The 12,765-nt window shown below is 42.9% G+C and overlaps 1 protein-coding gene across 1 annotated transcript in view; it reads right to left on the reverse strand.

Moving 5' to 3' along the window:
* The window catches only part of Fam189a2 (family with sequence similarity 189 member A2), a 63,501-nt gene that overhangs the window by 42,799 nt on the left and 7,937 nt on the right, over positions 1-12,765 (reverse strand). Inside the window, exon 2 of the mRNA XM_038350020.1 lies at positions 9,295-9,351. Coding sequence (XP_038205948.1) covers positions 9,295-9,351 — 57 coding nt within the window. The remainder of the gene's footprint in view (positions 1-9,294; positions 9,352-12,765) is intronic.

Here is a 12,765-nt window from a genome sequence, read left to right on the forward strand (position 1 = left end):
GGGCAGCTCTCATTTCAGACACGCCACTCTGGAGCTGCGTCTCAATCCCTGTCCCTCAGCTGACTAGTTCTGGGTTGGGCTATCCATTTCTGACATTTTGAACATTACTAAAAATAACAAAAAACAATCTAGCAGCTTTCCTCTGGGCAACACTTGATTCTCACAAGCAAGACTGTGAACCAATTATCCACGTATGTATCATGACTTAGCGCTTACAGGTCAAGTTCTGCGTCCAGACCCTTCTCTGGCTGACTAGCCCATAGCTCTTCTGATTCTGGACAATCCCAAACCTCAGCTTGTAAAATTCATCTTCAGATAGCTTGTAAAATTCATCTTCAGATAGCCCAACCACAACCCCAGCTAGAACCCTAAAATGACCCCCTGTTTCCTCATCCTTTCTGAGATCTGCTGGCAAGGAAGCATTTCTCCTACTGAAGTAGATTGAAGAGACAAAGTATGTGTTTGATCAACGGGCTCTTAGAGGATCAACCACGGTGGCCAAGACAAGAGGCTGCAGCAACACTGCTTGTGTGCTCTGTTCCATGCGGCTGCTATAAAATCTTAGCTCTGTGTCTCCAGGAGGTGTGTGATTATTCTTTGGTCTGGTAGCTAATACACATGAGTATTTATAGCAGAATTTGATGGAAGACTCCCTTTCGTTGGCTTAGCAGAACAGTTACCTCTAAGCTTCGATAATAACCTGGTGCTATCAAACCCTGCCTGATCTTGGGAATGCAGCCACACTGGCTTAGGTCACTGTGAAAAGCACAGCACCGCCCGGATCTAGATTCCACCCTGGGAGTGACTGCAGGCCTCTACCCCAGGGTCTTCCCCAGGGTCTTCCCAGGCACCACTCCCAAAGGTGATCACGAAGAAAAGCAAAGCTCTGTGGCCTGAACCCAGCAGCCTCAGCCAGGCCTAAGTGTGTCTGTAGTCACACAGCAGAGCAAGAGACGGGCTCTCCTTGGAGGCTTCCTCATGATGATTTTTATAATATATAATATGCTTGCCCTGCATTCCATTTATCAATTCGGTGTCAATGTGCATTTATACCTTTTCTTCATTATAATCCCGAGGGACAGCTGTATTCCCATTTTACAAGTGAGAGGCTCGAGCCCACCATTTCCTGCATGGTGGCACACGCCTATAGTCCCAGTGGCCAGAAAGTAAAGGTAGAAGGATCAAAAGTTTAAAGTCATCTTTGGATACATGATATTCTATCTCAAAATGACCACGAGAGAGAGAGAGACAGAGACAGAGACAGAGGAGAGAGAGACAGAGAGAGACAGAGACAGAGACAGAGAGACAGAGAGAGAGGTGTATGATTACTGAATTACAACTTATACAAAGGGAGCTTACGATGGTCTGTTGAAATGCCCATTTGAAATTAAAATATCATCAAAATAACTAAGGAAGGTTCTGGAAATCTCTAATAGTATATCATGAAGGACTCAAAATATTGTTCTAAATTAAAACGCCTATTTCACAGACATATAAATTAAGAGATTTCCCCCACAGGGACCTAATAATTAGTGGTAATGTGTCAGCATTAAATCAAGGTTTTATGCACTGTGAAATAATAAGGGCTCATTCCAAATTATGTACAGCCACAAAACGCATTTGAATGAACTAGCCTAGGGCCAAAGTGCCTCAGAGCTCATCTCAGCCTCATGGAAGACTCCTCACTTGCATGTGATGGTTTGGATTACAATTCTCCATGACATCAGGAGGTTCTTTGCATGGTGGCACATGCCTAGAGTCCTCGTACCCACAAAGTGAACACAGGAGGAACAGAAGTTTAAAGCCATCTTTGGATATATGATGCTCTATCTCGAAATGACAACCAGAAAGAAAAAGGAAGGAAGGGAGGAAGGGAAGGAGGGAGGAAGGAAAGGAGGGGTGGACGGAGGAAAGGACGGAGGGACGGTGGAAAGGAGGGAGGGACAGAGGGAGGGATGGTGGAAAGGAGGGAGGGACAGAGGGAGGGAGAAAGGAAGATGACACAGCTCTTTCTAACTTGGAGGTTAGTCATTGACCACTCTGAACAGGTATGTAAGCTTCCTATGATTCTCATAACAGATGAAGGGCCCCTGATCTCAAATGGCTTTCTGGAATAGAGCCCCCTCCCGAGCCTAACTTATTGAGTAAATGAAGGGAGGAATGTATACATTAAGCCATTCTGTTCTAACTATAATAATAGAAGGGTCCTTTTTAAATAGCCACTATAGTTACCATCTCTTATCCTCGGTGTGGGGTATGACCTAGGGGACCTCTGGAACCTGCCAGGCATGGCGGCACACACCTTTAATCCCAGCACTCAGAAGGCAGAAGCAAGCAGATTTCTGTAAATTCAAGGCAACCTAATCTACGTGATGAATTCCACGCATGTGGAGATGAGAGGACAACCTGTAAGACTACATTCCTTCCTTCTACCATGTGAATCCTGGGGATCAAACTCAGGCTGTCAGGCTTGAGCCACCACCTGGCCATGAGCCTTCCCTTCATTTGTAACAGTAAAGAACAGTGTCCTTCGCACACCGATTTGAAGGTCCTATGCATCCTGTCTATTCCAAACTGACAAGAAAGTACCAACAGTCCCAATTAGCACTTCACAAGTAACCTAAACTATAACAGTCAGCTGGGCACCCATAACGCAGATCCTTACTAATCCACCACCAAAGGAAACCATGTCATTAAGACAGTTCCATTTACAGGACAATTTTTGAGACCATTTCTAGAACAGGGACTGCTTTTTTTTTTTTTTTTTTTTTTGGTTTTTCGAGACAGGGTTTCCCTGTAGTTTTCCTGGAACTAGCTCTTGTAGACCAGGCTGGCCTCGAACTCAGAGATCCGCCTGCCTCTGCCTCCCGAGTGCTGGGATTAAAGGCATGCGCCACCACCACCCGGCCCCAGGGACTGCTTTTTAAACAACTACAAGACATTTTTGGTAAAATCAAAAAGGGTTAAACAGTAGAAAAATAAGAATACACCTTAAATGTGGAAAATGTTTGTCTTCTGTGGAAAAGACTACTACTACACTACCACACAAAGGCACATGCCTGACCCTACTGACAACTATAAGTGTTTAAGACCTATTTTCCAGTATTATTATTGTATGGAACATGTGAGCACTCTTCCTAAAGAAGAGGAGTATTCAATAAATGAAATTCTGGGTTCTTATGAAAGCCTGAGTTTGAAGGAACCGGGACAAACTGACCCGCACTTGTTCAAGCTGATAAACAGCCTGAAGTAATCATGACGACCATCACAGGGGCGGCTACACAAAAGAACTGCTTCTTACAGAGGGACGCTCACGTGTTCCGGGCTAGTGTAGCTGCAACTGAAAATGAGGACAGCTGCCTCACAAGGGACTGGACGTGGGCCAAGCTTGCCCCAACCTACACACGGCCCCAAAAGCATACGAGCAAACTGGAACTGACCAACAGTCTGGGACTAGGTCACTACACTCAGTTCTGGAGAGCAGGAAGCAGTCACTGGGGCAGCCACTTCTTGAGGGTGTGACTGCTGAGCTGAGAGGCCAAAGCGGGGGCAGTAGCCAAGCACCAGGCTAGAGGAAGAAAGACCCGAGGCAGACGGTGCCAGGACGGGAACAACGGCTGAAGCCAAGAGGTGCCAAACCTGGGCAACTGAGCCCGGGTCTGCAAAACGCTGCCCTAGCATGTGCCCCGGAAGAATAGTCCCAAATTCCCAGCCCTGGGGCTCAGAGGCAACAGCACGCAGAGAGCAAGGCAGCCTAGTTAAAGATGAAGTCCAAGGCTTGTCTGGGTAGCATGAGACCCTGGCTTGAAAAAGCAACAAAAGGTGCTGCTGGCTTCTCTAAGGGAACAGGCCTCTTTCCAGCGTTAGCCCTTGGCACATTCCAACACTCAGGAAGCAAGGGAGGAGGCCCGGCAACAAAGAAAGGAAGGAAAGAAAGGGGAGGGTTGAAATATACACCAAGAGAGGGGGAAGTAAAGCCACTCCTAGTATCCCAAAGTTATCCCCCTCAGTACAGAAGAAGCCATGTTCCACAAAGGCCAAGAGTTTTATCGCCCAGAGGAGGTGCCAGAAGAACTTCCAGGCACATCTGACAAGCACTTCCGGTTTCTTTCTGCGCACATTATTTTTATTTTTTAACATAATGTATTTAATGCAGGTTATGATAGCAAGAGTGTGTGTGTGTGTGTGTGTGTGTGTGTGTGTCCGAGCATGATGTGTGTGTGGCAGGAGGTACGTGTAGAGGACAGAAGATATTAGACCTGCTAAAGCTGGTATTACAGGCAGCTGTGAGCCACCTGATGTGGGTGCTGGGAACTGAAGTTGAGTCCTCTGCAAGAAACACTAAGCCATCTCTCAGTCATTGGTTACTTTGTGAGAGGAGGTTTTGCAATGTAGCGTAGACAGGTCTTGAACTCTCCACAGTTCTGCCTCAGCCTCCTGAGTGCTGGTATTACAGGCATGCATCACCACACCTGGCTATATTACTAAGATTTGTGCAAACCCTAGGTTTTTCATATAGCATAGTGACCAAGACTTAATTTATCAGCTGACAGACTCAGCATTGCCTAGTACAGTCCTAAAAAAATCATTTATTATAAGTTAATATTGATCGACATTTTACAACTGGCCTAGGTGCTCGTTTCTGTGACAAAATGCTGACCAAAAGCAACGTGGGGAGGAAGGGATTTATTTTAGTTTATGCTTCTCAGGTCACACCCATCACCAAAGGAAGTCGGGGCATGAACCTGGAAGCAGGAATTGGAGCAGGGAATGAATTGAAGGAATACTCCTTATTGGCTTGCTCCTCATGTCTTGCTAAGCCTGCTTTCTAAAGTACCCATGACCACCTGCCCAGGGGTGGCACTGCCCAGAGCAGGAAAATGCCCAACACATATTCCTGCAGGACAACCTAATGAGGACATATTCTCAACTACAGTTTCCTCTTTCCAGATGCCACTTGCTTGTATCGAGTTGACAGAAACTAATTGGCACAGTGACAGTCTTTACATAATCTTCTACCACTATAATATGAAAGTCCAAATGCCCAACTATAAGATAAAAATTAATGATGCAATGGAAATACAATAGAAGGCTGTTTAGCAATAGTGAGAGACACATGGAGAAACAATATTAACTAATGTTAATTTGTAAAACTTGAAATGGCTCTCAGAGTTGTTTTGATTTGCATTTCTCTAATGGCTAAAGATGTTGACCATTTCCTTAGCTGTCTTTCATCCATTTGCGATTCCTCTGTTGAAAGTTATCTGTTTATGTCTGTACCTCATTTTTTATTGGATTATTTGGTTTTTTAAAGTTCTTGAGTACTTTGTATTGGAGATCAGTCCTCTGTCCGATGTGGGGTTGGCGAAGATCTTTTCCCATTCTGTAGGCTGCCGTTTTGTCTTGTTGACCATGTCCTTTGCTTTACAGAAGCTTCTCAGTTTTAGGAGGTCCCATTTCTTAATTGTTTCTCTCAGTGTCTGTGCTACTGGGTTATATTTAGGAAATGGTCTCCTGTGCCAATGCATTCAAGTGCACTTCCCACTTTCCCTTCTAACAGGTTTAGTATGATTTGGTTTTATGTTGAGGTCTTTGATCCATTTGGACTTGAGTTTTGTGCATGGGGGTAGATATGAATCTATTTGCATTCTTCTACATGTTGATATCCAGTTATGCCAGCACCATTTGTTGAATATGTTTTCTTTTTTCCATTTTATAATTTTAGTTTCTTTGTCAAAAATAAGATGTTTGCAGGTGTGTGGATTGATATCCAGTTCTTCGATTCTATTCCATTGGTCCTCCTGTCTGTGTTTATGTCAATATCAGGCTGTTTACATTACTGTAGCTCAAAACAACTCTGAGATTCCATCTTACACCTATCAGAATGGTCAAGATCAAAAACACTGATGACAGCTTATGCTGGAGAGGATGTGGAGAAAGGGGAACAGTCCTCCATTGCTGGTGGGAGTGCAAACTTGTACAGTCACTTTGGAAATCTGTATGGAGATTTCTCAGAAAATTAGGAAACAATCTACCTCAAGACCCAGCAATACCACTTTTAGGTATATACCCAAAGGAAGCTCAATTATACCATAAGGACATGTGCTCAACTATGTTTATAGCAGCATTATTCATAATAGCCAGAACCTGAAAACAACCTAAATGCCCCTCAACCAAAGAATAGATAAAGAAAATGTGGTACATTTACACAATGGAGTACTGCTCAGTGGTTAAAAAAAATGACATCTTGAAATTTGCAGGCAAATGGGTGGATCTAGAAAAAAAACATATTGAGTGAGGTAACCCAGACCCAGAAAGACAAATATAATATGTACTCAATGTAAGTAGATTTTAGACGTAAAGAAAAGAAAAACTAGCCTATGATCCACAACCCTAGAGAACCTAGATAACAAAGAGGACCCTAAGAGAGACATACATGGATCTAAATAGGAAGGAGAAAAAGACAAGATCTCCTGAGTAAATTGGGAGCATGGGGTTCACAGGAGAGAACAGAAGGGGAGAGGGGAGGAAGGGAAGAGGGCAGAGAAAAATGCATAGCACAATAAAACAATAAAAAAATTAAAAACTGTTTCAGGTGTTATACATGTTGTATGTCCTATGTGGTGTGTGTGCATATGGTACATATATGTGAATGTCAGTGTATGTGTTCATGTATATGCATATGGAAGCCACAGCAGGACAGTAAGGTCTTCCTCTATCACTCTCTGCCGTAATGCCTTGACCAGGGATGGTCTCTCACTGAACAGAAAGATCATCATTTTGGCAAGGATGGCTGGGCAATGAGTCCACAGGATCTGCCTATATCTGCCCCCCAATGTTGGGTTGCAGGCATGCACAGCCATGCCCCCCTTTTGTATGTGGAAACTAGATATTCAAAAACAGATCTTCACGCCATCTTCCATACCCCCACACTGGGTACAACAAATATCCTTCACAACAAACTATAGATTTTTTTGAACAATGATGAAAAAATAGAGTAAAAAGCAGTTAAGAAAAATGACTTTTATTAAGGTCATTTTTACCTACACTTGTTAATGCCCACTAATGAATATATACGCCATCTTTCCAAATGATACAATTCAAGAACAAAAGCCTGCTAGTGTGTGCTTTCTTGAACTCTAGTTAGGATACATGCTCATATTCTTTTCATCATTTGGAATTTTTAGAATACAAATATCAGGGAAGGTTATTTTTCATTTGCTTTTTAAACTTGAGTATTTTAACAGTGAAATAGAAAACTGTACTGCAAAAGTTGTTCCTTTAGCCAAATACAAACAAAGAACACCATCCATCCAAAAATTTCCTGCAGAGACTAGTCCCAAACAGCTGCAGCAAACCATGCCTCAGCTATGAGCCATGGTTCATCTATACCTCCTTCCCTCCTGCCCTGCCTTCCAACATATTAAATGCTACACTGGCAACTTAACTCCTTACAATTTTTAAAGGTGTTTCACTAAAGGCAATAAATGATGGAGTTATAAATGTAGCCCATGTTACTTGAGGAGCTGAAGACATGTGTAGTTCAAGATTCTCAAAGCACTGTGGGGACCCATGATTCTGACATGTCTACTCCGCATCATGCTGCTTCACCATGGAGTCAAAGTGGAAGTGGCTGCCCGCGACCTAGCCTGTATGACTCTTGGGGTTGGAAAGATAGTCCGTATAATGCTTGTAGTGCATGCAAGAGGACCTCAGTTTGGTCCCTAGAACTCAAGTAAAAAGGCTGCCAGGATGGCATGTGCTGGAGTAGGAAGGCGGGAGGGTACCTAGCTCTCACTGACCAGCTACTCTGGCCTAATTGGTCAGCTCCATGTTCCGTGAGAGACAGTCTCAAAGTAGACAAGAGTTCTTGAAGATGCCACCAAGGCTGTCCTCTAGCCTCCATCACACACATATAAAGCAAACCTTTTTGTATGTTCGTTTGTTTGGTTTTTGTTGTTGTTGGTTTTTGGGTTTTTTTTTTGTTTGTTTGTTTGTTTTTTGAGACAGGGTTTCTTTGTGTAACTTTGGAACCTGTCCTGGAACTCACTCTGTAGACCAGACTGACCTTGAACTCACAGAGATCCACCTGCCTCTGTCTCCCAAGTGCTGGGATTAAAGGCTTACGCCACCACCACCCAGCTAAAACAAACCACTTTTGAAAATGACTTCTGGAAATAATTAAACCTTATATCAAGAGATATGAAAGAAAAGTAATACGAAAAGCTACCATGTGTTTTTAAATACTCTTCAATGTAAGTCAGATTTCCTAAACTTTATTTGAACGTGGCAGTTATGTAGACTCCACTGCTATTTATTTGTTTGTTGTCACTGTCTCTTAAACTAATTCCCACACCAGGTAAAAACAAAGAACAAAGACTCAGATCATTGGCATTGCCATTGGACACTGTAAAATGGTTCATTTTGGGACATTAATTTTAACTCTACAACAGGAAGATAAAATCATCAGCTAATGTCTACAAGAGCTAGCTCCAGGATAGGCTTCAAAGCTACAGAGAAACCCTGTCTCGAAAAAAAAAAAAAAAAAATCAACATTAATGAGCTAAAGAGACAATGTAGCAAATCTGAAAAACAAAATTATGAAGTTTCCCAGCCAAACTATTCGAACAATAAAATGTTATATATTTGTGGGCTGCTTGGGACAAAGAAGAACAAAGAATGTGGGTGGTGGGGTTAAGAGCTGGGCAATAGGTACAGTGAACTCACTATATCATCCCCGCACATGCATGTACCTGTACATATGCACGTGGAAACCAGAGGAGGATGTCAGGTGTCCTCTTCCACCATCCTCCATCTTTTTCTTTGAAGTGAACCTGATGCTCACCATTCCAACTAACCCAACCAACCATCTAGCACCCAGGATCCACCTGTCTCCACCCCTCAATAATGGAGTTATAGGCATCCATGGCCATGAACAGCTCTCATGTGGCTGTTGAGGATTTGAACTCAGGTCTTCTTGCTTGCATAGCAAGCACTCTTTCCCACTATGCCATCTCCTTAGCCCTAAACAGATTTTTTTTTCAACTGTATCATCAGAATGAATTTAATTCTGGAACAAGAAATATTTGTATAACTCTAGATGTGCACAGAGCTTAAAGCAAACCATAAACCATCAAGATTATCATCTTTCATCATCATTATTAAAGGAGCATTTACTTCTAAAGCATCTACTGTCAAATTATTTTTTAATGAGCAAGGACATTTAAGAATTTCAAGTTTACTTAAATGGGCTTCAGGTTTTCTGAAGAGGAATGTGGTACAGTCTGTACATACCAGAAGTATCATAGGTCTTTTCCAAGTGGTCAATCCAATGATTCCAGAGAGTATCACCTGTGAGGATAAATACATCATCAGCCCAGAAAATGCTAGTTAAACACTTCCCGTTCTTGCTGCTTATATAAACCATAGCAAAACCACTCTGGATTGTCTTACAGACCTACAAAGTATGTTTATTGGCTGTGGTAGTTTGAAAAGACTAGCCCCTAAGGGGAATGACACTATAAAGAGGCTTTTTTGGAGTAGGGTTGGCCTTATTGGAGGAAGTGTCACTGTGGAGGCAGACTTTGAGGTCTTATATGCTCAAGCCATGCTCAGTATCTCAGACCACTTCCTGTTGCCTACAGTCAAGATGTAAGAAAGAACTCTCAGCTCCTTCTCTAGCACCATGTCTGTCTACATGGTGCCTTGCTTCCTGCCATGATGATAATGGACTAAATCTCTGAACTGTAAGCCACCGCAATTAAATGTTTTCCTTTATAAGAGTTGCCATGGTCATGGTGTTTCTTTACACAATAGAAACCCTAACAAAGACACTGGCTGTGTGTGCCTTCCATTTGTGTTAGTAAAAAGATCAGTATCTCTGACCAAGTATTCCATATACTCAGTCTTCTGACAGTCAGTCTGTGACATACACAAGTATCTGCATGGGGCAGGTAAACTCCAAAACAGCAGACATAACCCTTGAGGGTATCTCCTAACCTAAGTTTAGAGCCTGGGTTCCACATTCCCCTGATCCCTCACTACACTTCCCTTCCAGGTACCCCTGCCCTTCCTTGGCCTTCCAGGCTAGACCCTGAACTTGGTGCTGCGCCCTTTTTACTGGAGTACCCATTCCTCTCGATGACCCTCCTAGCTGCCTGAGAACTCATGGCCATTCTACAAGCCCCTACTGTCATCTCCTTTGAGAAGCCTTCAGGAACCTCACCACCCCATGTGTCTGCCTGTACATATCAACTTCTTTTTTCCCTTAAAAACATCCTGATTATGGCAATTAAGAGAATCTGCTGCTCTTGAGAGGACTGGAGTTCAGGTCCCTGCACCTGAGTCAGGCAATGTGGCACCCACACACACATATACAGACAGACAGGCACACAAAGACACATACATGCCTTTTTCTTCTTCTCTTTAAGAAAAGTCTGGTCATCATTTGTGCATCTCTGCTCCTCTTAAATCCTTGGCTCCTACGAGTGCTGGCCACATGATTATCAACAAGTGACTGTCCCGGAACATTCACTCCACAAAGAGGAACTATGGAGAGAAAGCTCTCGTGTTGCACAACAATGCTTCAATTAAAAACAACACACTAAAAGAACCAGAATGTTGCCAAAACACAGACTGGAAACCACCCCAGCCTTTGGATGGCACGGTTCACTAAACCACCAGAGAGAAGAATCAAAGTAATCCTTCACTGGGGACACCCTGAGGCTCTTGAGTATACTTGTATAATGGGGTGCATCCACCAAGCGCAGCAAAGAGGAGTTTCCTTCATGGAGCATCTCCCTTGCTCCAATCCCTCCCATGCACACATCTACAACTGTTGTTTATTAACTACAATCAGGCAAGTGTGTTCAGATCAGGCGCACAGGTTCACCTGCAATCCCCCATCTCAAGACTGAAGCAGCCCAGAGCACACACCAGCACGGAACAAAATGTACTCACCTAACCTTGACCCAGAATCCCATATGTACAGGCTGGTGATGGTTTCTTTCTACCCAATCTATCCCGAAAGCACCATTAATTTCAATAGGAATCCTCTTGCCTTCATTCTTAATGTGTGGGCTGTGTTGCCTCTCTACATTGGAACAGGGACCCAGGGCTTTGGTGGCCTGCTCAGATTCAAAAGAGCCAGCCATATGACCTTGGCTAAGTCTCTTCATTGTCTCTGCCCTCACTCTGGTCTCCTGTGAGATGTTAAGTAAAAGAAATCAACTCTGGCTCTCTTCCAACTCAAAGAATGAACACTGAGCTAGGTGTAGTGGCGCACACATATAATACTCAGGATGCTGAGGCAGAAGGATCATAAACTCAAAGTCAGCCTGTTCTCAAACAACCAAAAATAAATAAATAAATAAACCACAAAAGACTGATCCCACCATGATGAGAGATTCCTCAGAAAACCTGATACCCAGTGAGTCTATGAGCACACACTCATGTGCCTGTGAACACATGTTGTTGTGTGTGCATGTGCATGCATCTGCCATATGGGGCCATTTGTTCATGCATGTATACATACAAACATCTGCATGGATGTCCTTGTCTGTGTGTCTCCGCCTCTTCACCCTGCGCTGACTGGACTTGGCTGAGGAAACGCAAACTGGTTTTATGTGAACACATGATTGAGTACTTCCCTGCCCTTGAGGAAATCACAAGCTGCCCACTTCAGTAAAAGAAAATAACTATGATTTGAATTATTTGAATTATTATTATGTTTGTTATTTGTGTCAGAGTTTCGTAATACCCTGTGGTCCAGCTTTCAGGAACATTCTCTTTTTTTTCCATTAAAGCAGTATTATTAAGATGAAATGTCCAGCCTAGGACAAAAGCCTATAAAACAGTGGTGTGTCAGAGCTACACTTTCCATCTCTGTAACAGCCTCAGGGTCCCACCTCCTCCACGCTCACAAGTTAGTACATTAGATGCATTTTATGTAAGCACACATCTCTCTCTAAATTCTTATTGCTATATGCCAATGGCATGCATGTGTATGCACATATGCACAAGGGTGTGATGGCCACAAAATCGTCATGACAGAATTGCTTTCTTGTTTGTTTTAGTTTGTTTCTCAAGACAGAGTTTCACTGTGTAGCCCTGGCTGTCTGGAACTCATTCTCCAGACCAGGCTGGCTTCAAACTCAAATAGATCCACCTGCCTTTGCCTCCTGAGTGCTGGGGTTAAAGGCATGCACCACCGCCTCCTGGTTTAGATTTGCTTTTTCTGATCTCAGTAAGCACTTCATTAGAATCTTGTCAATCCACTGAAATAGCTGTAATTTGTTTCAGCTTCGCGGCTATACAGCCTTCTATTGTGTGGCAGTGTCTAATGGAGTCAATCATTTCCATATTTGTGGGCATGAACTCTGGTCCCAGCTTTTTATTCTTGTAAACAATACAGCCATAGACATTCATATGTTTTGTGAGTATATCCTTAAAGACACGTGCTTTTATTCCTGTTGGACAAAGTCTCAAGAAAGGGGTGGCTAAGTAGCATGTTATTTATATTTCTTAATTCTAATATAGTCTCATGGGTGCCTTTTGCAACGAAGGCCTTCTTCTGATTTGGGGAGTGGCATTTTATCTACATCATAGCAACGGCAGAAAATGTAATTGAAAAATATGAATACAATATTATATATAAAAATATCAATAACCTCACAATATATTTGGCAAAGATATTAAGACTTGTTGGTGAGAAAAACAAAGCTTATAGGGCATTAAATAAACCAAGACATGCCAAGGTAGCGGGTT

This window comes from Arvicola amphibius, chromosome 1, assembly GCF_903992535.2.
Source record: "Arvicola amphibius chromosome 1, mArvAmp1.2, whole genome shotgun sequence".
Lineage (NCBI taxonomy): Eukaryota > Metazoa > Chordata > Mammalia > Rodentia > Cricetidae > Arvicola > Arvicola amphibius.